At 38.9% G+C, this 27,590-nt stretch overlaps 1 protein-coding gene across 1 annotated transcript in view; it reads right to left on the reverse strand.

Moving 5' to 3' along the window:
• Nucleotides 1–368: 368 nt before the first annotated feature.
• The window catches only part of DPYD (dihydropyrimidine dehydrogenase), a 364,617-nt gene continuing 337,395 nt past the window's right edge, over nucleotides 369–27,590 (reverse strand). Inside the window, exons 21-23 of the mRNA XM_075156366.1 lie at nucleotides 15,584–15,727; nucleotides 4,583–4,723; nucleotides 369–1,819 (exon numbers count right to left, since the gene is read on the reverse strand). Of these exons, the coding sequence (XP_075012467.1) occupies nucleotides 1,649–1,819; nucleotides 4,583–4,723; nucleotides 15,584–15,727 (456 nt within the window). The 3' untranslated portion in view covers nucleotides 369–1,648. The remainder of the gene's footprint in view (nucleotides 1,820–4,582; nucleotides 4,724–15,583; nucleotides 15,728–27,590) is intronic.

Genomic DNA, 27,590 nt, shown 5'->3' on the forward strand with positions numbered 1-27,590 from the left:
CTGCCAAGGGATCTCATCAAGCAAGCCCAAAGTGTCAGCAAAACAGTGATGGTGGGGCGAGGATACTAAATGAAATGACACTTCAAAACGTTGGAGTGACACAGAGTGTACATATGTGTGCACACAAGTGTGTGCGTGTGGGAAGGGATGCAAAAGGAAGACGAGGCAAAGGCAGACAAAGAGGTGCCAGAGAGGGGCAAAGAGCATGCTGCATTCTGCACTGTAGGCAATTAATGGAATAATGTACACATGAATTACCTCATTAATGATTCCTGGAGTGAATCTTAGAGATCATGAAACACCACCTGACAAGCCTCTACAAGAAAAATCTGTTTAGTAAATGAAAAAAAACCCCAAACAAACCCAAGTTGGTTTCAACATTTATTTATAGTTCGGTGCACAATTCATAAATCAAGAAACAAAAGTCAGGGTATATTTTTAATCAAAGCTTTTGCTGATCACAATATAGGGTATAAGAAATTGAATAGATGATAGATCATTTATTATTATTATGAAACTAACAGCTTTATATTCTTAAGTGGAGTAAAGCGGACAGCAATATGTTCACACTAGAAAGTTCCTACTGTGAATGAAAAATGGATTAAAACTGAGATATTGTTTAGCAAGACAGACAAATCTGTTTTTCTTTTTGGTTGTGAAACTATTATAACCATACATAACCAATAAGTATGAAGAATTGGCACTGGAGGAAATCATCTTGCCAGTTTGCCCTATGTATCTGTGTTTGGCAAACACAGTCTGCAGGGTGTGTATTCCATTTGCACGTAATCAGATCTCTGACCTGTAACGTGTATATTCTGGAACATTAATTGGCACAATTAAAAAGTTATTTAGAGGATGAGCTTGGAGCAAAAAATGTTGTCACATCTCAGAATCCTGAAATGCAACCTGGACTTCGTAATAAGCCTGTTTAACCGTTTTTAAAGAGATGTTATGAGTGGGGGAAAAGTAATGATCAAGCTACCCATGCAACACACAAATCTGACAAGTCCAGCATGTGTCAGTGCACAGCAAATTTATTCTATAAAGTGACTAGTGTGAGAAAGAATTAGAAAGGATTATAAAAATACACTACCATATGCTGTAGTAGTTGAAAGTGATTAATCCAGTTCTTAAATCCTATTTTAAACTCCCTTTCATTTCTTCCCATAGAAAAATAGAAGCCGCATTGCTTTGTTTGAATGCTATGATGTGGTTAATTACATCTTCTAAGAAACTCTTTTAAAACTAAATGTAATGCTTAATTACAAAATGCCTCCTTGAAAACAGTTAGCTTGTACATTGATTTGTAGTTCATTAAAAATGCTTTCTTAATTATATTTACAGCCAGAAAATACATAGAGATTAAAGAGGCTATAGCGAAATTTTGAAATTGCAGCATGACTCCTAAGGAGAAAGTTGCACTTCAAATAGTGGACAACTGACAGCCGCAACTGACTAATTGCTGCCTTTCTGTAATTTCAAAACTTAATTGTTGTAAAAATAATAATTGGAAAACACAGTGTTCATTGTAACAACTATCAGTATTACATTTTTTTATAAGAGTAGATTTTCAAGGACTAATTAGAAAGCAAATCAATTGCATCAAACAAGTGTAAAGTTCACATTAGCTGTCGGACTGATCACCTCAACACACGGGGTTCACGGCTAAGGGCAGCCCGCGCTTTGGTTCGTAGGGTGTTGTCCTGGAAACCATGCGGATGCAGTCGATAACAGGGCAGACGCTGAGACACAGGGTGCAGCCTGTACAGCTGTCAGTAACCGTGGGCAGGTGGGTTTTGGGATCAAACTGGATAGCCTGCGAACAGGAATAAACACTATTGATGTCACTCACGGAAAAGGTCAAAATTGCTCCCATTTTAGTGCCTGCATTTCCTGTGCTACAGCACTTGGAGACATCTTGGTGTGATTCTGCACTGCAGCTATAGCAACTGTTCAACTGGCAGGGAACAAAACAACCCCCCCTCCCGACACTTTAAAATTAGAAATATGGGCCAAATTACACCTTGACGAAAGCTGACGGGTCACAAGGGCTGGTTACAAAAGGAGGAGTTTGGCCCATGGTGTTTAAACTCCCAGAGGGATATTCCTCCTTCATGCGAAGGAAGTATTTCGTAAGACAGCAATTTGCCAGGGTTATTGGTTCAGAGGAGACACCAGACCATGGCTTCAGCACAACGCTGGCTACAATGCGTTCTTTTGCCTTTTCTTTTCAGCACAGCATAAACAATCTATTTTAATAAATAGTAGAGAAAAACACAGCAGGCTGTGCCTCGTATGATTATTTTCCTTTGCAAATCTTCGAAAGGGATAGCTGAGTTTTGGGCAGGCAGAGCTTGCTTTAGTTCTCACGTTTCCATGCAGTGAATCCTCATTACCAATTAGGGTGATAAGTGTATTTGAATGTGAAATAACAGTTGCAGTCTCAATGAAATAAGCTGCTAGTATAATGGAAATGGCCATTAAAAGCAAAAACAAAAGCATCACACAACTGCAAAAGCTTCAATATCTAACAAGCAAGCCTAGAAAAGTAAAAAATAAGAAAACCACCCACTGAATACCCACTGAATATCTACTTTTAAGAGTTTTCGGAAGGAAAAATCAGGCCTGAAATCTGAACTCTCGCTTCTCTGCAAGCAAGTGGTGCCTTCACAAATCTCCCTAACCACTGTCAGCAACTGGGGGAGCCAGGAAGGAGATGGGAGGTACCAGGTGGTGCTGCAGGTTGGCTCCAAAGGCAGATTTGTGGCATTTGGGGTTTCACCTCCAGGAAAGCACAAAAGTTGCTGTAGCAACCAGCAAGGGCATGAAGTAGGTACTAACTGCCCTGAATCTACAAGTTTTAGTTTAGCTTGAGCACAAAGAGAGCTTTGGTTTGTGAGTATTTAAAAAGGACTCCTTCCTCTCTAAGTAACAACAATGCACATCTTGAAAGGGAGTTCAAAGAAGCAGAGGAAATCATAAGTACAGTGCTAACTTTAAATTAAGGAAAGCTTTTCTGTTGGAGTCATACAAGGTGATAGCTCTGTAGAGCAGCATGGATATTTGTGAAACAAAAAGAAGCACAAAGCAGATGCTATTTTGAAGGGGGGGGTTGATTTGTTTGCAATTAAGAATGTCTTTGCAATTCTTTGCAATTAATTTCTTTTCAATTTCCTTAACTAATTAAGGAAAACACATTTTTTTGTGCTTAGAAAACCTCCTGGGGTTTTAAACTTTTGTTCTTTTGTGCTGATTTTTTTTTTCCAGTTATAGAAAAGAAAGTTTTACTAAATATTAACACAGTCTTTTGCTCTCCAAGGGCTATATCCTCCCCTTCACTGGGAAATGTAATGGAAGGAGAAGAGGTCAAGATTGCAGTGTCAAGAAGAAATTTAGAGAGTTAAAAGGCTACTGTAGTAATCTAATCTGGTACAAATGCAGCATTAATTTTCTCATATCAGTGGAAAAAAACATATCTACCTTTGCTCTGACACACTTGTTTTAACGGCAGGAGTTGATTTTAAATGGGAAGATTTCTTTCTTTGACTGTATGTAGTTAAATTCAGCAGACCTACTATTGATTAGACTGAATTAAGGATAAACAAAAGGTCATGGTGTTCAGAGGAAACTTGGTGCTCAGTTAAAGTATTTGTTTCTGACAAACTATTCTCAGACTGGGATGAATGGAAAAATTCATGTAGAAATTACTGCTTACTGCATATTGGATTCCATGGAGGTTATGCTAAGACCATATTTTGGTTTTCTAAAAGAACATGAGTCTCCTGTACTGCCCTTTTTACTGCAGACCAGTCCATCAGCTCCAGTGGACATGGCAAGGAATGGCACGTAGAAATGCTGATACATTTCATACAACTTATGTTACCATACTGAGCAGAAATCAGAGAAATACTTCGCTGCAAACAGGAGCCCCAGCTCAAAATTGTGCTATTTTCTGGTCACAATGATTTCTGCAAACTTCAAGCTGCTGCTCTAAACCCTGGCAGGTGTCCTGGAGAAAGGATTTGTACCTCAATCAAGATCAAAACAAAAACCCACCTGCCTGAAACCCGAATTAGTTCAAGTTCAGTTATGCTGATGGAACAAGGACTAGGTTTCTTAAAAAGCATTTGGCAATAAGAACAGCTCTTGTCTCCCCACACCCCCTCGGTAGGAAGGGATGCATTCTTCCCTTTCTCCCTGGTGTACTTGAAAACCAGCAAAGAACTACATTTACTGCCATCTGACTTGGGTCTCCTTCATTTTGTTCCTCTTAAAAAGAATCCCGCTTCCCACTTGCAGTTAGGGAGAGACTGGGAGAGTGACCTAGAGCAAGCCAGCGAGATGCGGTCCATTCTGCATAGCCCTCCAGAAAAAGCCATGCTGGGCAGTGTTCTCACTGCCGCGCAGACAGCTCAGGCAGGGCTTGCGTGGCATAGCCTGGGAGCATGCTGGGGTTCGAATCCAATATTTTAGACATCTGTTTTTACCACCTGCTCATTAACAGAAGGTGGATTCTTTCTTCCCAGCAGCAGAAAGATAACTCATCGTGCCTTTCTGCTAATTACAGCTGTGCTCTTACCTGGTAGCCAGAATCATTACAGGTCATGTAACATTTGCCACAGTTGATACACATTTCCTCGTCAATCAGAGCCACAACTTGCTCTGTGTTGCAGAGCTCACCATATGTTCCAATATACTGCAGTGCTTTTCCAATTACATCCTAGGGGAAAAAAAAGTTATTGACTCATTTAGAAGATACCTAAGCAGTTTCTATAGCTGCGCAGGAGCACTCTCTCGTACTTTAATATGGAAGATTTGGCCATGCATTGTGATGATGTTTAGGATTTTTCTTATAAATTTCCAAGTTGCTGACCTTCATACCTTCTGTAAAATATGAGGAATACTCCATACAGGCATATTTTGAATGTAGGCAGCACTAGAAGTATATATTTGTATACAAACACGTTCTACAAATAGGTTACACATTTAGTACTTGATTTTGAATGTGCTATTGTTTTGCCATTATTGTGTGAAACTTCAAGGAACAAAATGGAGCACAAAACAGGAGTGACATACTACAAACAATCACATCATCCTTGGTCGTTTCTCATTAGCACAGATTTAAGAACTCACAGCAAGAAAAGAAAGGGGCACGATCAAATAAACTGACCAAGAGAACAATAACTGCTTTTCTCTCTTCAGTAAGATGTGCAAATGACATGATCATCAGTTTATTGCAAATATTGTACAGAAGTAAGATGTGGGTCTAATCCTGCAAGTCTTGATTCAGTTCTGTTAACTTCACAGGGAGGAATTTGTGGCATCAAATTACACATCTTACACATCTGTGCTGCAAAAGTAAAGGTGTATGGCAGGACAGCGTATGGGTACGTACCACAAGGGGAAGACATGCCCTTTAAAAGAAGTTGTTGGGGATCTACCTGATGCAAACCATTTCCACTTTACATCAAGGGAAACTGCACAGTTCAGTGGCAGTTCAGCTTCACTGAGTCAATGGTAGAGATGGGACAAGTCCCAGGTCCTTTGGACTACAGCTATCCCTCAGTTAAATTAGTTTAACTTGTGGAAGTATAGCACAGATGATGAACATGACTGCATTTTAAGACAGTCACTCTGTGGCATGGTATTGGTTGCCTGGATATTTTGTGAATTTACTAAGCACACTTCTACCACGGTTCCCATGTTGCAAAACCAGCTCGATTTTATGTGCAAGATTCTACATTGTTAAGATAAGGTTGGGCTCAGTAAATTAAGGTTATGTGACGCAACAAGACATTTTACTTTTGCTTTAAAAAGGGGTATAGCTGTTAACTATTAGAGAAATCTCATTGAGTGACAGGAGAGCAGAACTGGCTTCAAAGTCATTCTACTGTAATAAACCAAGAACTCATTATGGTTTTGATTATGGAATTTGATCCAAGTCAATTGAAAAATGCTCAAGATCAAGCCAAATACGAGACACAGACAAGTCTGCCCAGAATCATAAACTTCAAAGTGTTTACCTTTGGTCTTGCATCGCCAAGAAACATGATAAGGATTTCTTTTTGTATTCTGTTTCTCAGTATTTTTTGAAGAAGCAATACTTATCTTATTCCTATCAGTCAAAAAAATTATTCTGAAGTGATTAGCAACCATTTTAAGCGTGTACTAGTATGCTATATTTAACCTGTATAATTTATAATTGCATACAATGCTCTATATATCGTTTTCAATTCTCATTGCAGAAGAACCGGATTACTTAACTTTTCATTGCATATCTTATTTTGGCAGCCTTACTTTCAAGCAAACTAAGCATCCCTAATGATTCCTATGCCACATCAGAGCAACAGGGTAATATGGCTTTATCAATGTTAGCTCTAAAGGAAAGCTCTGCTACATGAATTAAATGCAAAAATGGGTCCAACCTTGTGTTCCTGCTGAGAACTTGCAACAGCAGCTCTACTTCCTGCATGAATGACTCCCGTTCATCTCAGTGAAGTTTTAATTTTGAGGCCTACCTGGCCTTCAGCACTCAAATTACAATAGTATCTTTATGCAATGAGACAAATTTCTTTGTTCGCTGGATGCAGCGGTAGGATCTATGGAGTTGCTCTTAATGACTGTGGAGGTAGGAAATTCAACCATATCCTAAGTCCAGGAAGAAGGACAGGGAAATTTTACTGTTTTCTTGTTCCAAAAACACTCAAATGTTTTTTCTCTGCCAAACCCCTAAGTTGCTGACATGTGAAATACCTTGGTTGCATTCGTTTAATGCTAAAAGCCTTCCAGTTCTTCTCAGCAACACGTAGAGAACATTAATGCTCTTCCAGCATAAAACAGCTATGGCACATTGCTAAAGGCAGCGTGATGAGTGTGGACAGCTGACTGTAAGTGAGCAAGTTATCACAGCTTAATGAATTAGCACTCATCAATAGAGCTGTGCAAGCTGATTATGTGCATGGTCCAAATTCACTGCAAATTCAAAGTAAAATCTGTTTGCTTAAACCACTGTAAAAGGTCAATTAACTACTATGAAAGTGTTTCAGCTAATACTTTTTACTTTGGTATCGCAAAGGACTAGACTTGAACACACAGCCCTTTACTGTGCCTCCACTGATGAGCTACAGTAACTAACTCAAATGTCATCTCTTAGGAACGCTTACACCCCTGTATTTTCATTTCCATGTCTTACTCAGGAAAGTTCATGGATTTACTGGGAATTGCTCAGCGGTTTTCAGGTTGCTACAGTTCTCGGGTTTCTGCAGTCCTCTGTATCAGCTGAAAAATTGTAGTTGTAGAATTCAGCTCCAGCTTGTTTCAAGTCTCATGTAGGCTTGTCTGTATCATACCTGCTACGGGGTTCAAAATACATCTGTCTTTGTGTGATCTACTGCCCCCAGCAATACTAAGTATCCTATACGCCTCTCTTTTGTGTATATAGCCCCCAAACACTGTATTCCACTGTATGTCACAAATGCACGTGTCGTCTGCAAGTACTGGTCTGTGTACTGAAGAATTTGAAGAAATGATGTAAAACCTGTACAACATACAATGAAGTAGCTTTCCACTGCCTGCTCATGTTGTAGAAGTATCAACATGGGGAGACTCCTGATAGTGAAGGGCTTTTTAATCTAACAAAAGCAGACGTTTAAACAGCATAGGTAATTAACAATTTTCCCAGGGAGGTTCTGGATTCACATTCGTATTCTTTAAATATCGTTTGGATGTTAACAAAACCCACAAAGCTCAAGTAGGCTGCAGAGATGGGCTACTCAAATAATCATGGGATGGAGGGCCTTGCTTATGAGAGAAGATAAAAAGAGCCTAACAAGATGTTTAGCCTAGGAAGATGAAGGCAGACCAGGAATATGATGTCTCTTTATATGTACATCAGGGAGGGAAAAGAGCTATTTAAGTTAAATGACAATGTTGGCACAAAAATGCATGATTATAAGCCAGCCATGAATAAATTTAAAGCTGGAAATTAGAAAAGGCTTTTTAAATGTGAGAGGAGTGAGGTGGTTAATGGCCTTCCAGCGAAGCAGCTGGGGGACAGGAGGGAGACAGTCCAAGGTTTAGGATAGCATTAGATAGCTCAGGAAATGGTTGCTTAGAAGAACATGATCAAAATAGATTTTTCCAGCTACAAACTTACAAAGGGAATAACAAAAACAATGCATATGGAATGGTGATTTCTGAATTTGTAACCAAGTCTCACTTCTCACAGCTCACAAAATACACTTTTGGGGACTTAGAATCCCAAATAGGGAGGATGATGGCATTTTAGAGGCCTGAAACTGATTTCAAAAGACTGTCTCAATGATTTACTGCTCATTTACACTCCTGGGTGTTGTCTTTTAATCACTTCTTTGTCTCAAGCAAAGGTTGTATCTTTATTAATTTGCAAAGTTTCAAGACTTTATTGACTAAAAAAGCAATGGTACTTAAAAGATGTTTTGCAGGTGCACTCTTTTACAGCATCTCAAGCTATCTCAGAGTTTCTTGTTTCTATCAAATCATAAACGTTTGGAACAAAATAAACAGTGCAGCAAGAAATAATCAGCTTTCACTGTTCAAAGTGCAGTTTCACTCCAAAAAGCAACTATCTAAAATGGCACTGTGGGATTCCATACTTGGTATATCTCAATGGCCTCTGGATCAAATTTGCACTGTTTACAGTATAATGGTTTTTTTTGCCAACTGCCAGACCTGCAAACAGAAGCCAGGTTCTGAAACTCAATCTGTGTTCTTTCTGCCTTATGCATTACCAGCAGCAATTAAAAAAAAAATAACCTGGAAGTTAAATTTTGTCCTAAGTTACACCTTTGCAGTCTCAGGGACCTAGAGTGCTCCTTTGGATTACTGCTGTGCTGTCCCACTCTTCTCAACAAAACTGTACTGAACGAACTGGGAGAGGAATTTAGTCCTGCAACTGGAACTGGCAGGAAATTCAGTTGCTATGGAGAGAATCAGAGCAGAATCCATTAGTTTTATGTTACTAATGAGTACAGAAAAAAAATTCATTTTGTCACTAAGCTAGGCAGATGTGGTTTTGAATATACACAAGGAGCAGATGTGTTCAGTAGGATATTATTTTTACAATGCTATTTTTATTACTATAGCTGCATTTTTAATGTTAGTATATCAAACATTTTATGGTGATTAGCTTTTCAGTAGCCATCGTATTAGTAAACCTATATTTGTAAATACAATTCATGGTTCAGGTATGGCTCCTTGTAGACCTGCTGTGTCCATCTTCATGCAGACCACACTGTAAAAGACCACACTGTGCTCTAGAGATGATGAACATCAAGGCCTGTCATTAGATCATTAGAAAGCCATACACTGTGCACGTACTGCATCTCATATAGCAAGTTCAAAGGGAACACACATCCTTGTCCTCTTATTGCACTTTTTGAGTCACCATAAAACACCTTGCACGTCACATCGTGTTCAGGAGAAAGGTTCACTGACTAGGAACTTCGTGCACTTGGAGCTGACAGCAACAGCAGGCAAGGAAAGCAAGGTAATCTTTAGATACCCAGAAGTAGAGGTCTGCCTGTTGTGAATAGCAGTCTGTCGTAAGGACAGGCCTCAGCCTCAGTCTTTAGGTCTCCGAGGGATCATTGACCATGATACAAATGCTGAAGTTGATTCATCACCAAGTAATACCAAAAACTCCTAACAAAGCATCTGACATTTATATAGCAAAGTTGTGCACTTGATCCCAAGTACTCTTATCTGTTCATTATTATTTATGGGCTGTTTGGGCAGTTCTCAGGATTCAATAGGTTGTGAAAGCACAAGGGGCTGTGCAGAAGTGCCCTCACTAGGATAGAGAGAGAGCATGGAAAGGGGATGAAACGTTGCAAAGAAAGTAAATGACTTTCTGCACCAGTGTTTGTCACCATTAGGGAGATACCTGCCTTCCACCTGTTCTTTTTCGGTTTAAAGGTGAGGTACTGTCAGAGAGAGAGAGAGAGGAAAAGAAGAAATGTTAGGAAAAAAATTACGGATTAAAGAAGAAAAGGTCACCAGAATCTGAGGGTACACGACCAAGGTCAGTTTGCAGTAAAGTGGCTAACAAAAATATGTAATCTCATTAAAACTAACTTTACATTGAAAGATTACAGATGCTTTGCCAATAGTTAAAAAGGTTATTAAATGTGCTCTGGGATTTAGGGACCCCTAAGCCTTGTTTCAGTAAAGCAAGTAAAACAGTTGCAGTACCAGCTAAAGAGGAACTTACAAAATAACTCAAATGAACCTTTACTATATGGCTTCTGTAATGAAAACTATGCCCCGTGAATCTATCACAGTTCTTTATGAAGGCTGTGAGGCAACAAATACTAAAAAAACAACTGGCAAATTCTATGTTTCAATAGGCCTCTGACACAACAGAGTTCTGAAATTAAGTAGCCATGAAGTGGGATTGCAAGTTGGCTAAACCAAGAAAAAATAAAGAGCTGGAATACAATGATCAATGTTCAGAAAAGGCAAAACATTAACAGAGCAAAGTGTCTCAATTTTCTGGTTTAGATATGATGCTGTTTAATACGATTGCGTGCATTTCAGGAAAAGATTTGAACCAGAAGACTATGGAGTTGATACATATTTTAGATTAAACTAAATTAAATAAAACCCAAGGAACTTCATAGGTATTTTATAAAACTAGATGAACAGGTACTGTCATGGTGAAAAAACGCAGTCTGACAAAGAGCATATCAAAATAAGTAACTTCCGCTATTCTTGCCAACAGATACATTCTAGATAAAAGAAAGCTGCAAGAGAAAACACAGTAGGAGACATCATGGACAGCTCACAAAAACTTCTGCTTGGTGTGCTATCCTGACAAAAGACAAGCAAACTAGCAAGATGTTAAGGTAGAAAATAGCACCGTAATTACTGTAATGCTATTGTTATATTAATCAGCCAGATACATTGACCTGGAATACACAGTCATTCCGATTTTACATACAGTAGCACAGTGCCCTTCCTCTTAGGGGCTGCTAGTGCAACGGCAGCCTTGCAGAGGGATCAAGATAGATTGGAGCATTGGGCAATGATTAACGGTATGAAATTTAACAAGTCCAAATGCTGGATTCTGCACCTAGGACGGAGTAACGCCGGGCACAAGTGTAAATTAGGAGAGGAGTGGCTGGAGAGCAGCCCTGCAGAAAGGGGTCTGGGGATGCTGGCCGGCAGCAGGCTCAGTGTGAGCCAGCAGTGTGCCCTGGCAGCCCAGAGGGCAAACCGCACCCTGGGGTGCATCAAACACAGTATGATCAGCTGGTCAAAAGAGGTGATTATCCTGCTGCATTCAGTGTTGGTGCGGCCTCACCTTGAGTACTGTGTGCGGTTCTGGGCCCCACAATTTAAGAAGGATGTTAAGGTAGTCGAATGCGTCCAGAGGAAGGCAACAAAGCTGGTGAAAGGGCTGGAAGGAATGTCCTATGAGGAGCAGCTAAGGAGTCTGGGTTTGTCTGGTTTGGAGAAAAGGAGGCTGAGGGGCAACCTCATTGCTCTTTCCAGCTTCGTGAGGAGGGGAAGTGGAGAGGGAGGTGCTGGTCTCTTCTCCCTGGTATCCAGTGATAGGATGCGTGGGAATGGTTCAAAGCTGTGCCAGGGGAGGTTTAGACTGGACATTAGGAAACATTTCTTTACCAAGAGAATGGTCAAACACTGGAACAGGCTTCCTAGAGAGGTGGTCGATGCCCCAAGCCTGTCGGTGTTTAAGAGGCATTTGGACAATGCCCTTAATAACATGCTTTGGTCAGCCCTGAATTGGTCAGGCGGTTAGACTAGATGACCATTGTAGGTCCCTTCCAACTGAAATACTCTATTCTATTCTATTCTATTCTATTCTATTCTATTCTATTCTATTCTATTCTATTCTATTCTATTCTATTCTATTCTATTCCATTCTATTCTATTGCAGAACCTCTTGAGGCAATCCCACAGTCAGAGTGGGGAGGGAAAGAGAAAGTTTGGACTCTGGGATTTCTCCCCAGATCTGAAGACTAACTTAAATTTGCTTAAACTGTCACACGTAATGAGAATATTCTCTGAAGTACTGTGGTAGAGAAGGGATCATTATGGGCTACTGCAGGAGAGATTATTGCTGTGATTCATGTTGGAGCAAATACTTGGGAGAGGCAGACTTAGAGTCCCATAAATTATGGGAGACACACGCATAGTTCCACCTGAAATATGCAACAGCTCCACGTTTATGAAGAAGATTACAATATGGTCTTTCCCAGGCAGGCAAGCACAAGCTAAAACTACTCATGTTGAACCACCCAGATAAATGCCACGAAGGACCCAAATGGTACACCATTATGGCTTAATAGTGCTGTGCTTAGATAAATATACCTCACCTCTCAAGAGGATTTTATAGATTAAACACAGCACTGGACTAAATGTGGCTAGATGCCTCCCAAGGTGCTGGCTTCCGGCTGGGTGCTTACAGCATCAGCATAAAAAGACTTGCATGCATGTATGTACGAAAGACCATGTAAACATATCTGTACACACAAGGGTGAAAAATAGTTCAAACACAAGAAATTGAAGCTTGAGGATCTCTATGGATATTTTTCCAACAGGTTGAACAACATGTCATGCCCTAGCTAAGCTAACAAACAGAGCTATGCCAGAGTGTTTTAACTACCAAACAGGGCAATCTCTACAGCAAGACTTGTAGAGTAAAAAAAGGAAGAAATCAAATAAGCAGATAAATGGTGACTGAATATTATGGTATAGGCCCTGAAGGACAAAGAACTAAATTATTAGGAAAAAAAACACAGGAATGTATAAGGAAAGAAATTAAAGTAATAAGGAGGTAACCTGAGGTAGGCAAATACACGTGTGGGAGCTGTACAAAAATGCAATTGAAAAGAAAAGATCCAGGGCACATATCCACTTACAGCAGAAATTCTGATATTGCAGACAAGTGAGAAAAGAAGAAACAACTCTGCTGAATATCAAAATATGCAGTTTCAATTAATATCGAAAAATAGAGAAAATAAAGAGAAAAGCCATGGGAAAAGCCATCCAAAAATTAAATTAGATTTTGGATAATCATAGACGGTTTTTAAATATATTAAAAAAAGGCATTTTGGCAGCATGTGGAATTTAAACAAATGTTGGAATTTACATATCACCAACCCAACAGCTGATGAGACAGATGAGGGAGTTCTGGGCAGGCATCAGGAAATTTGCAGCAACCCTCCAAAAATACAACCGGCCAAAGCAGGGGTCATAGCTCTTTCAAGGACAGCTATCTCTCAGGTCCGATCAGCTTTCAAGCATACCTCTTCACTGCTCCAGAGAACTAGAGTTAGGCTGGGACTAGCTATAAGTGCTAACCATTCCCACCCCCTGATATCCTAGTCTGAACTAACAGAACGTATTCTCTCCTCTGTTTAGAGGGTCAGCCAAGACAGAACTGCTTGGAGATAGTCTGGGATTTGTAATTCTAAATTTGAATACTTCTTGGACAGTTACAAATGAATCACTCAAGTCTGAGCTCCTCTGCCTCTCTCCGTGGAGAATTCCTGATCAGGGAAGGCTATCAGATAAGTCACCTTTTTTCGTTAAGCTTCACTCAGCTTCCTTATTGAATATTCTGAATCTTCCTGGCAGATTTTCTCCATACTATAATAATAGATGGATCTATTAATAATAAACGTTATTAAAACCTCCCTTTGTAGTGTAAAGTTCCCTACTTCAAGCAAAACCCATGTATTTTCCTATTTCTTAGTGGGCATCTCTCGTTGCTGTTTTTCTCATTGTGGTTAAAACATTCCCTTCTAAAGAGATGGTCAGACTGAAAGACTGTCAAGAATCAGCTTTGGTGGTTCCTACCTTCTTCTAATTGCTTCAGTCTTTTTCAGTCTCATTTAAATGAAGGTGTGAGAAAGACGCTAACCTGATTTCCCTGGCTGAGAAGTTCCTCACAGACATCACACAACAGTATTCAATGCTTTTATAAACAAAAGTTTTTGTTTTGGGGAATTCATTTTCCTCTTCCCTGCAGTAGGGCCTCTTTTCTTCTTTTTAATCTCTCTCCTACTACTTGGTTCTTTTTTGCTTTTGTACTTGGGGTTATGCTTGATAAATTATTGACCTCAACTTTTTATTTATGTTTTTTTCAAGTCTTTATGTCTGTTTTTCCCTCTTGCTAAACTTTTTCCTTCATTCAGTTTATTTGCTTTTGGATGGTATCAGTTTTTTGGTTTTCTGCTGTTTTCAGAAGTAAGCTATCTCATTGAAAATGCAGTTATTGGCTGTTGCTTCTTCTTTCTCTTTTTCCCTACATCAATACTCTCCCTGCAAAGAGAACAGAACCATAAAACCTCTGAGGTCAAGTAGGCTTTGAAAATGCTCATCATAGTGGGAAAAAAAAGAGTAGATTGCTGTTCTTTGGAACTTTTTGTATACATAAAGAAGGGAACCTCAGCACAAGAGGAGGGGAGCAATTTTCAATAGAGTGACATAAACCAAAATAAGCAGTCCAAAAAACTGAGAGCGCTCTATAGATGCGGCAAACTATTTAACTTAAACAGGAGGATGACTCAAAATTTTTGTTTGGCTGGTTTTGCAGTTCTACCAGTTAGCTTGGAATACTGCATGTGTTGGTAAACTGCAAAATGTCCTTGGGAATTATGTGTTATTTTGAGCCACTGCTCGTATTGTATTTTATGTTTGGCCTTATTTTTGCAAGAATTCTTACAAGTCTGATCATACAGTGAAAGTTACCCATCTGTAGATATCTGATATTCTCACATATATGAGGAAGACAGAAGAAGCTCAAGAGATACAATTTTCACACTGCTTTATAAACAGGCCTACATGAGAATCCTGATTTAAAAAAAAAAAAATTTGCCTGCTTCTTTTTCCTATTCAGACATGAAGTTTAAGTAAGGTCTAAAGTGAAAACCTAGAATAATTAGCTTCTGATGTTTCATTTTATTGACATTTATTGACTACCTAAGGGAAGGGAAAAGCTCCAACGTATGGATTTTGCAGTAGGGGGGGTCACAGGTTTTATTTTCATCTTGACATTTACTCATTGTAGATGGTGGATCAGCTACTTAGACAAACATTCTCCAGTTTTAAAAGTTCAGCCTGAAAACCTATGACACAGCTTTCATATGTACTGAACACCAGCATTTTCCATTGATCCTACATGAGAGATTGAGGTATTTAGCACATCGCAAGTAATCAAAAGGTATCATGCAAAACTGAGCTTATACTGTAGCATTAAAACTGAAAGAAATCGTTAACAGTTCTACTTCGTTCTTCAAGGCATTACGCATGCCTCGTTCTACAATTACCGTTCCATTGCCTGCATATCTTCATTTTGAAAAATGACATTAGCGAAATACCTATACATCTACATTACAAATAATTTCCCATCGATTTTGGTTAAAAGCTAGAAAGTCTGCATAAATAGTTGTCTTTGATGCCCTCTAACAAGCTTAAAAGCAGTAATAACCAACTCAAACTGCTAGAAATGACTGTGCATGTCAACTGCCTGATGGCTGATAATTTCTTATGCGTAAGCATGTATTTTTGTTACCTTGATTGCTGGAATGGACTTCTTCGGAATGAAATGCTTTTTCTCGGGAAGCACAGCAGCCATGCTCTGTTCCTTTAGTCTAATCTTGTTCTCAGCTATTATCTTTTTGCGTTGTTCCAGGTAAGGCCCAAAACTGGGTAGTTTCTGAAACAAAAATCAGGAAACATGATTATGCTTAATAAGCGGGTGTAGCAAAAAGGTGAGTCCGATCCCAAGGGTGAGATCCTAAGTCCTTGCTGCGTGCGACTTGCTTCTTATTCAGGAAGTTGAAATTGAAATCAGTGAGACTGTACCAGAGTGAGAAGTGAACAAAAATCAAATATGAACTTCAAGATCTGACTTGAAAATATATATTGAAAATTAAGATATTAATATACCACAGCAGAAAAATAGCTGAATTGCAGGTTAGCATCAGTCTTATATTTCCCCATTGCATACTTGCTTATATATAAAAATGTATCATGTTAAATAATGCAAATGTGTAACTTTATTTCTCTAGTATGTGGAAAGGTATCATAAAAATATCAGTTTACTTAGAAGGGTTTAAGATTATTTGTATGGATATCTGAATATATCAATATATATTTTTAAAGCTTACAAACATGTATTTTGCATTCTGATAACAGAAGGCTGTCTTGACCTGTCAAAGTAAGGCTAACAAACACTAAATGAACTGAAGCACATTCTAATCTCGTAATTTACCTCTATGTCCCACTTGCAGTCTTTTCTGCAACATTTAATCCTTGAACCCAATTAAGCAAACTCTAGAGGAAGATTTCACTGAACTGCAAAACTGATGTCTCACCCAAGAACATGAAAGTGCTGGTTCAGATTTCATAAAACACCCAGCTTCCTGAAAGAAAAAGTCCCTTTGCTTACCTAGCAGAGATATGGACAACTGTAGTGTGCCACATCACAGATTTAGGTGAATGAAAATGGTAGAAAATACGGATTTTTGCTTGATGCAAAAGACCATGCACTTCCTCCCCTGAAACTAGTTCCTTATTCTGCAAAAGTATTTCATCCACCTAACTAAACCCCGTCCAGAAGCCACTGCAGTACTGCATAAACTAGCAGGTAGTAACAGGGGATACATAGCCTCAGCAGTTGCTAGCATTAATTCAAGCTAATAATACAACCTCAAAGAGCATATCGAACAAGATACAGTGCTGCTGTGGTTATCAATTTTTTAAGAGGGAATTTCAATGTGAATTTTAAAACCAGAATTATTTAAAAATTTAGAAATTATTATTTTTTAAAATGAAGTAAATCCAGAAGAGGTTACCCTGCTCTTCTGCTAATCCTTAGGAGAAAAAATCCTCAATGAACTCTGTCAGTCACAATACCCAACCTTGGGATGACCTCGGGCTTCTTGTTATGACAAATAAAAGCTTTCTTGGCTGCCAGGTTTTTGGCACTCTGAGCCAGAGGGTGAGGTCCTTGAAATGCTTCCGTGCTTCTGAGACTTGGTTTGTTTGACATTTTTAACTTCAAGTCAGCACAAGACTCGCAGTCTCATGGTGCTCTCCTGCAGGCTGGGACTGAGCCGTACTCTGGAACAAAGCCTCAATCTAGGCAAACGCAAGACCAGAACTGTGGGGGATGTTGCAGACCCCATCTAGATGTAGCCTGAGTTTGCCCACCAGCAATGGGCTCTTGTTTTGTCTGTTCAATGGGAACTTTCTTCCTGAATGTCATGTTCAAGGGCTTCCTTACAGACATCAAACAAACTTCCCTTTCTGTGCAGTTGCATGATCTTGGAAAGGAAATGTTCTAGGATGTCTTAAAATAAGGCTTTAAATATTACTGCAAACAGCAGTAAGGTAGTGGCCTTACATACCAAAGTCAAATAAGACAGCAGAACCAGAATTATTTTAAACAGGAAAACGAGTAGAAGGAAGAATTTGTCTAATTTCAATCTAATCAATAGGCTCTAAAGCACACACATAGAGACTTAATTCTTTATATGACTTTTAGAAAGCCTAAGACTTTTAGCAAAAATCTAAAAAATATAAATTTTGATAAAAAGTTTTCTTATATGTCTGCTAGGCTGCATCAATTAGAAATACATTTTGGCTATGAATAAGTAGTAGCTGTGCCACTGGGAAACTATTTTCTCTCCATAATTTATGTGCTGATGCCAACAACTTTGGGTTTGAGAGGGCAGGAGACCTGATGACAAAGCATTTTTGGACTCTTCCCTGCCTGGCCAGGAATTGAATTGCTGACTTTCAGAATAGGTAGCAAAGCTAATTTTGCTGAGGTTTTAACTGAAGTAGTAGAGAGAGGAGACATTTGTTCATGGCTTGACTGATTGGAGATCATCTTTGGGAAGAATACCCAAATCTTTGCAGAATAAATCCTTTACTTTTCTGTTCTCTTAATGTATCTCCTAGTTTCTACAGACAGAAATACTGAGTATTGAAATATTGAAATGAAATAGGTAATCTAAGGAAAAGTGTGGAAAAAGAATGCATTTTTGTGTATGAGTGAAGAGCAAATTACAAAGGCAATTAATTAATTTTCTAAGTTGTGAGATGGAAGTATTTAGATTTTTACATCTAACACAGCTGCGAACTGGAATGTACAGCAGACATTTTGAAAAGTGCAATGCCATCAGCACCAAAATTCAGATGTTTCGTAATGACATGCATGCAATTAAATTAAACTATATAATCTGTATCTTTTAAAAATAAATGAAATTATGATTAATCTAGAAAACTAACATCCTACCTTAGTCTTTGCTGTGCATTGTTGTTTTTCCATCAAGAAATTGATTAAATGGCATTTAAAATAATTAAGGAAACACCTATGTCTTAGTCCAGGCTTGGGCATACACAATGAGCTTCCACTGACTTAACAGAAGGTGGTGACTGTGTGCCCATACAAATGGGCTTGGAGTCTAGTAGTTCACAAGCAGCCAAGCCAAATTTCATTAAACAACACTGAAAACCAGCAATCTTTTCTATAACAATAAATAATACATGAAAATGTAGCCTCAGGAGCTTAGAAAGGACTTAAGATGGTTCCCCTTATGAGTAATGCACAGATATAGGGAACGCTGATGAGACTGCTTATTGTTCAGAGCTATGGTTTCAAACATTTTGGAGTCCAAGGCCATATGGAATGGCAAACAGTATTTTAATGAAGTGAGTTACTGGATATAGCAAAAGTGGAAACTTGTTGAAATAACTGCTGAAGAGATGGATATTTAAGACAGTTTAAAATTAAATCACCTCTAATCATTGTAGGGCATGTCCTCCTAAGCACACGGGGGACTTAGCACAATTCCCAATGAAAGCACAAGCACAAACTTGGTGAGTTTAACTCTGTTTGCTTTTGAAATCTTTCTACTGTACGTGTTTTTTTTTAATTTCCAGATATTCCAATGTCACTAAACTCTCCATACACTGGTATCTTTGTCATATCAACATCTGCCTAGAAAAAAACAATTAATATGAATATGTGGATCATAGCAAGTACTTAGAAGATTGCAACAAGCAGAATAATTAGATAATTCTTGTCTACTTATATATATGTATCAGTGATGTCTATAGTTGCATTATTTGTATCCATCTGTCTTTATATAGCCATAATTCAATGTGTTTCTATTAGAGGGATAACATCAAGAGCGGAGCCAAAATAAATATATTAAGTGGTATTATTTCATTGTTTATAATTGCATTATCACAAAACTGGAAGCTTGAAATATTGTGCTGGAGTATTTTACAGAAAGAAAGGAAAATTCCAAATCCTCCCCTACATCAAGACTTCCAAAAGCTGCCTTTTAACTGATGAACTTTATAAATCTCCAGCAACATTGTGATTTTTGTTTCAGTAGTTTCTCCAGGGATTCATCATTGATGAATTTGTTCTCACCAGAAAAGCTAAATCCTACTCATTTAAAGATAACAGTATCTTCCACTAAAACTCTATCCAGATGTGAAAAAGCATTACCCTGCCAATAGAGAACTGACAACATAATGAATCAACAATGAAACCTTAAGCCAGGAGAGCTTTAAGGTGAATAAGTTTGTTTTGATTATAATTTATTCATGGATCAATCTAAAGGTAATTGAGCGTATTATGAACTTAAAAAGGTGCTTGTTTCCTAATGGTAAAAAGCGAGAGAATCCTCCACTTCAGATTGCTGCGATTTTTATGGGCACACCAGCAAGTAGCCTAACTGGTGGAGCAGGCTAGTGAACAGGACAGTGCAATATGCATCAGACGACCCAGACTTTATTTCTAACTTTGAAACTGATCTGCTCGTTATTCTGGGAAAGTCTCCATATGTCTCCATGATGTAGTCATAGGTTGCTTATTTGGGAGCTGTCTCCAACTAAGGGGCTGGATGCTATCTACTGCTAGAAGACCCAGATTTCAGCTGGCACAGCTAGGTATTATCATAAACCAAAAATAAGCAACAGTCTCCTACAGCACTCCAGTGGATCTGAAGTATATCCTGCTGGTATATGATGCTGGGGCATCAAAAAGAACACTGGAAAATAGCAATTTTCATAAAAATGATTTTCAGGGAGCAGTGGTGACAAGATGAAGGAAGAACTTACACAAACAACTGGCTCATGGAAATTTGGGTTAGCAGTATCATTTAGCTATGAGGCAACACGTTTCAAAAATAGTTTCCCTCATGTGTGAAGAATTTCCCATACTGAATGTAATGTCATTATCCAATTTCTTTTATACTTGAGTGTTGCCTCCAGTCTGAGATATGAAGATGTGTATGCATTCATTCTCTAAAATCCTCTTCTGCACTTTCAACTTGTAAACAATTTTAAGTGATGTCCCTCATGAATCTGGAAATGGAACTGAAGCCAAATTGTCTTATTCCACGTCCTTTACATCTTCCAAGTGTAGATGTTTCTGCTTGCACATAGCAAAACTAGATGAGAACAAGAATGAAGACTGAAAAATGTCTGCTGCTAAAAGAGAGTTCAAATTGCTCTACTGAAATATTCTATCCTGCAGTAGAGATGCACCAAGCAAAGGCCCACATACTCTGTAGCTATGCAAATGGAGGGATAATTGTTACACCAAAACTTTGCCATGTAGTGGCTGTCCTGGTTTCGGCTGGGATAGGGTTAAATTTCTTCCTAGTGCTGTGTTTTGGATTTAGTATGAGGAGAATGTTGATAACACACTGATGTTTTCAGTTGTTGTTAAGTGCCCTCCTAGTCCAAGGACAGCTCCCATGCCTACTACTGAGCTAGGTACACAAGATGGGAGGGAACATAATCAGGACAGCCAGTCCAGCTGGCCAATGGGGTATTCCATACCATGTGACGTCATGCTCAGTATGTGAATGGTAGGCGGGATCCAGGAAGTACCGATCGCTACTTGGTTATCGGTCAGCGCGGGTGGTGAGCAACTGCATTGTGCATCACTCATTTTGTATATTTTATCATTATCATTATTATTTTTTCTTTTCTGTTCTATTAAACTGTCTTTATCTCAACCCACGAGTTTTTTCTCACTCTTACCCTTTTGATTCTCTCCCCGTCCCACTGTGGGGTGGGGGGAGTGAGTGAGCGGCTGTGTGGTGTTTGGCTGCCTGCCAGGTTAAACCGCAACAGTGGCAAACACTAGTGTGTTCTAAAACACTAGTGTGTTTTAGAAATCAAACAAGAGGTGGCTGTTAATCTTCCTTCTCTGTGGCTTGTTTTTCTGAATAGATCTTCCTCTGAAATTACTTAACCGACAGCTTTCCCTCAGAGAAGGAGAGAAGACAGGAGGAGAAAATACAAATTCTCTAGAAGATTGGAAAAGACAAAGGTGGCCAACTACCTTCACAGAATCACAAAGTGGTTGAGATTGGAAGGGATGTCTTGAGACCATGCAGTCCAACCCCCTGCTCAGAGCAGGGTCAGCTACAGCAGGTTTCACCAGTTTGTCTATGAGGATGCTATGGGAGACAGTGTTGAAAGCCCTGCTAAAGGTAACACTTACTGCTCTCCTCTCATCTACCGAGCCAGTCATCTCATTGTAGTAGGCTATTGAGTTGGTCAAACCTGGTTTTCCCTTCATAAATCCATGCTGACTACCCCCTTCCTATGAAGAACAGTTGATCTGTAGTTGGTTTAGCTCTCCTCCCCAAATACCACTCTCTTCTGTAAACATGCAGAAAAGCTGGGCTTCATCCCTTTGCTGCCTTGGCAGGACTACATCTGGGAAGGCTTCTCATTGGCTTCAGAGAACTGGGGAGACAAGCAGCTAAGCGGGTAAAAGCTAAGAGTGAAACAGCTTGGGAGGCTACACAGCCAAGTGACTACCTCAGACACAGTTAAAGCTATGAAGATTGCAGACAAGAATGAATAGCTTTGAAGAGGGTAATAGGTGAAGCAGAAGCCCTGAAAGTGGGAGCATGGTATGGAAAGGCAATCAGATAAGGGAAACATTAACATTTAAGCAAGGTAGACAGCTGCCCTCACCTAGGAGCTACAAGAATTTAAATCAGGTTTGTATGGGTCATTTTATATGCCCTCAGCACAAAGGTTTTAGTAATGGTTGACCCCCATTTGTTCATGTGGAAAACTTCTACATTTGAAGTATAAAGTTTTCCAAAGAAAGCAGTTTCAATTTTAATGATTTTTTTCCAGTTGATTCTGAATCCTTCGAGTTTATTTTTTCTAAAGTCTAATGTACTCAGAATGGCTGCATATATCTAGAATCCTTATTACATGCTGCACGTACAGGTGGCCTTGACCATACTTTACACTGTGCAACAGTTTCCATTCAGCGGTCTGCCTCCACCCTCTTGCAACTTTACAATAAAAAAAAAAAAAAAAAAGATTACTAAAGTTTCCTGAAGTGGTATCTGCTTTCTTCCTTGTTCTCGGAGAATACAGTGAAACATGACTCCAGCATTTCCAGAGAGGAAGAAAACACAAAGTCCCAGCACCAAAGAACAGCAACAGTGACAACAACAAAATCTTGTCACAATGTCAAGGTAGCTTGTGCTCCTTCTGGGAAAAAAACCCCAACCCAACAATAAAGCCAAAAGCTGAATTCTGTTCCTCTGAAGGTGGCAAATAACACACATACTCATATTCATAGATGTATGGAGGGAATATTTTGCACAAGCTTTCCCCACTAATCGGGTCAACCGCTTAACTAATGAAAACTAAGTATGTATGGCAACGGAGAAAGTGAGGCTGCTAATTCTTATTCTTTTAGACGTTCTTACTCTTCCAGACATTCAAAGCTAAATTCTCTTAAATAGCTGCTCTTTTCTGTGTCAGTCTGGCAATGCTAACGTATGGGCCCTTCCCATACACTGGGATGAAGGAGTCATCCAGATGGCAGTAGGGTTCACATCAAGCCCTCCAGCAGGGAATCCTGCGAGAGTCCTCCCCGTGGCACGCGGGCAGGCAACGTGCCATGGAGAGGACGGGATACTTCACTCAGTTTCCATCTGATAGTGCGTTTCTTGGGCCAACACCAGTTGTTACAGCCCCCAGAGCTGCTGTAGTTACATTAGCAAGAAGCCGCACAGAATTTGTCCCTTGTATTAAAGGGTTCTTACGGCTCTGTTTCTTAGAGCTGAGACATTACTGGCATCACTGCCATTGTTACTGATGTGGAAATGCCTTCAAAATAAAGGACAGAACACAACAATTATTCAGAAAAAAATGATCTGTGCCTTTCAGTTATTTTGATTTTTTTTTCTCGAAACTTTTATTTGCTTCATAAACAGCGCTGTCTCAATAATCTGTAATTACTGCACATACACTTGTTCCTGTAACCTCTGCTCCCCACACTGCATGTGTATATACCACTGCATTGAGTTACTCAACTATTCTGCCCGCTCTTTAGACCATGATTATTTAAAGCGGGTGAGCTAACCCCCAGCCCTGCAGTAATTCTGAGACTAAACGGAACATTAATGTGTGTTCTAAGAAAACATATTGCTGTGACCTCACCATGAAATATATAGTACCACGCTTGAGCGTGCAGATAAAACCATTATTTAAAATAACAATTATTTCTTCTTTCATCATTTTTCTAACACTGACGAAATTTTCTCTATTAGCTCAAAATCACGAACAAATTATTCTTCATGTTCTACCTCAAATGTTTGTTTTTTAGCAGCTTATATATACCAAGTGAAGGAAAAGATTTTAGGATTATAGGCTTACTATAGTGCAGCAAAAACTTACATTCTACAAATGTACTGAAGTCATGAAATATTAATCAATAAAACAAAAAGGAGTTAATATTTGAAGCAAGCTTAGACATTTACAATCAAAAGCTAGGATGACATAGACGATAAAGAAAATGTTACCTTCTGGGGTGAAGAAAAGAAGATACTGATATACATTACTGTGCTACTTTCATGAACATCTGGCAGTCTGTCACTTAATAGACAACAACATCTTCTCTAAACAGAAGAGACTTGAATTCATCAGGGATTCCTGTAGTACAGTATGTGCTTAACTTAAGTACCTGCTTTCTGTGATTTCCATAGATTACCATATTCATGACACTGTGGAGTGAAAGCATTCTTCTCACTCTCTAACCAGAACATGCAAAAGAAATTAAAACATTGGCAGGCACTTTGTCTCCAGTTTGTTGGACATGTGAGGAAAGGACTTTCCACCCATTTATGCAGATGAAATTCTGTCAGCTAAGCAGCAGCATAACAAAGATGTCAGCAGAATGGCTATTAACAAATATCTGACAGGCAAGCAAATATAACTGTATTCAAATGCATTTAGGAAACGTGGATCAGTATCAGTTGAGCCTTAGTATTGGAAAAAACTTTGTGCAAACAAAATCTTGTACTTCTTCTGGTACAGAAGTAAAAACGCATCAGTCCAGTATTCACATTTTCATGTGTATCTATATACCATAGTGTATATATATCCATACATGCAGCTTATGTGCTTATCATACCAATGTTGTAAATTACCTGATCATATGAAAAAATGCCATTGCTAGATACTTTCATCCACCTTCTCCTCCAAGCTGGCTGGTAACTGAGCTGTTCAGAACAACCCTAAAATCATCCGTTCCTTTGGATTTAACCATCCTCTTCTGGGGGTACATGTACTGAGGAGATTGAACTCTAGCAGCACCTAATAACTGTCCTGTTTTCTAGGTCCTTTCAAAGAAGTTTCAGAGGTGCTAGCTAGACAATTAAAAGGGAAAAATAAGTCTTTTCTTAGAACTATGAGAAAGCATTAATATCCTTGCTGCTTTGGCTACACTAGTGGTTACCAACCGACCTGTCAATCATAGATGCTGCTGACCCAGCAAGGTGAGTGGAGCTGTATAAAGCTGAAATTTGCTAATTCCACTTGTGCTAAATGAGCTGGGTCAGGTACCAGGAGCAGCCTAGCCCTGTTTATAGAACTGTGAAGCCCCATGAAGCTGTATTTAAACTGCCTACATGACCCATGTGAACCTGTTCAAAAGCTCCTTGAGCAACCTGACACTACCACGCAGCCCGAGGGCAAATACACCCTGTGGGCAGGATGAGGTGAAATGCATGCTATCCACATCCTCCTTAGCTCTCCCACACTCCGTTCCAGCATCTTCCTGGTGGAAATACAGCTCTAGACACCCTGCAGTGTTTAGACATAGAAAGTCTATGTATGCACCATGGCCATATAAAAAACATACAGTCTAATCAGTCATGCCCATCAAATTTGTGCTCTCAGGCGAATGAGAGACTAGGCAGAGAGGGCAACCAGCAACCACCCCTTCAGCCTCTGGAAGAAACCAAGATTTTTAGAGCCACTCTATGAGGCTTTGAGTACATTCAGTAAAATAACCATTGCTGCACTGTGTGCAAAGAAAAGTGCATTTTCACCATCGTTACATGTGTTTTAGCTGCAAATTTACCTATCAAATACTTTTTGCTAACAGTTAAACCTTGCACAAGTGGTAAGAGCAGACACTTTTTTCACCTGCTGGAACCTTTGCAGATTTTTGTTTTGGTTTTGTTTTGATTTTTGTTTATCCTGCCTTTTTGTTTTGATGTATTTTTTTGCACGGAAGCTTCAGATTTATTACCAACTTGCCTGTACTGTAAAAAGCATATCATTTTAATATATCTAGAAATAAACTCCGCTTTCCCCTGGTAGATTACACATCACCTAACTATACATACATTATTGCACTAATAGATTACTTAAATGCAAACCACTGCTAATAATTCCTAAGCAAACCTTCTTCCACTTCAGATTCATTGTAATCCATCTCTTACGGCAGATGAACTACAGTACGTCTCCTCCTCCTGCACAGACTACAATGCTTTCCCTCATTCATCTCTCACACACAGTAATCCTTCCATCTCTACTTTACACAATCCTAATTTAAATGTAAAGTATTCAGTGCAGACAAATGAGCGCTAGTCAACTCTTGCAGTTATGACCAAGGAGCCTACCATTGCCTTTTAGAGTCTTCAAACTCAATAATACAATGATTTTTATCATCACCTCAATAATCCAAACTCATTAAATTTCATGCTAAGAGTCATAATACAAATAGCTCTGGTATTAATAGTAAGTGCTTCCATACCTAGATAGTCAAAACTCCCACTTCAGTTGGCGAGAGGTAGGATGAGAAAATGCTGAATGCTCTCCTATGAAGAGTTTGGGTATTCTGGTTTGATTAAGGCCTTCCAACAGTTTTGAAAATGTGACAAATCAACACATAACATATGACATTAAAAAAATTATGAGAATATAGCCAGATGGTAAAATTGGAATGGTCCACTGAAAGACAGTGATGATGAAGAATTTTGATCATTTGAAGTTATTAAAACTTTTAAACAGATCTGAAAAGAAGTAATTGCTAAACTATTTAAAATGAATACTATATCAAACTTGTCTTATGAATAAAATATCAATAACGCATTACAAAAGTGATACCTTCACTAAACTGATATAAATGCTTCCTGTATCATCATCAAGCAGTGAGGAATGTCAATGCGTAGGTACCGAAGTAATAGATGCTATATAAAAACCTAATGTAGACAAACAGAAAAGTGCTCATTAGAATCAACCTTCCAAGACCCCCACAGTGCCTCTCTTGCATATTTTTCTGTCTTTATAACAGCTAAAGTATAATATCTGAAGTATCATTATATTCTGAAAATTACATTACAATGGTCATATATTCTAAAATGCTAATTTGATTAGATTTTCACTCAAGTCAATCAGAGGAAGAATTTGATTTTTAAAAATCTAATGTGCAAATCATTAGAAATACAGATCACAGGCATACGTCACTATTTTTAACAACTATCTTGTTTTAAATTACTACAATAGTTTTAAAATGAGTTCTGATCATCTTGTTACTACAAGACTTCACTGATTTGTATGCAGTTAGGCTTGCGAGCATATGCATTCAGCTTGTCCTCTGCTATTAAATATAACCACAATCACATATTGCTTCAACAGGCCATCCACTTTTTCACTGGTTATGTGCTCCTTATAGATAAACAATGGAGATGATACATAAACCTTTCCTTTACATATCACTTTGTACTGTGTACTCATTAGGCTATTTTGCAGGTCAAAAGGATTGGCATGGCACAACAAACTATATAATTTATACTTGCAGAGAAACTCCTGTCCTGATCCTACAAGCTTTGATGCGTGGCTGACCTTTAAACGTGCAAGTAGTTACACTGACTGAGGTTAAGCTCCGTGCAGCAACTGGGGGAACCGGGACCATGTCTCACTGGCTGATCATAACCAGCCCACTCTTCTTGGACAAGCACACACAGTTCCACCTGCCTTCATCACAGGAGTTACAAGTGCCCAATGAAAGATAAAATGGAGCGTACAGTGTACACCTCTTTTGCATTGTTTGAAAAAACTGTCACGTCTTCAGCTATTCTGCACCCAGACAGTTCCAGATAACATAACTCTTCACGGATGAGTGATCGCGCAAACCCTACAGAGCTTCGCTACTCAAAGACCTGCCATATTTTAAAATCTCATCCTCATTTAAATTGTAAAAACAAAATTATTTTTAT

Source organism: Calonectris borealis, chromosome 8 (genome assembly GCF_964195595.1).
Source record: "Calonectris borealis chromosome 8, bCalBor7.hap1.2, whole genome shotgun sequence".
In the NCBI taxonomy this organism is placed as follows: domain Eukaryota; kingdom Metazoa; phylum Chordata; class Aves; order Procellariiformes; family Procellariidae; genus Calonectris; species Calonectris borealis.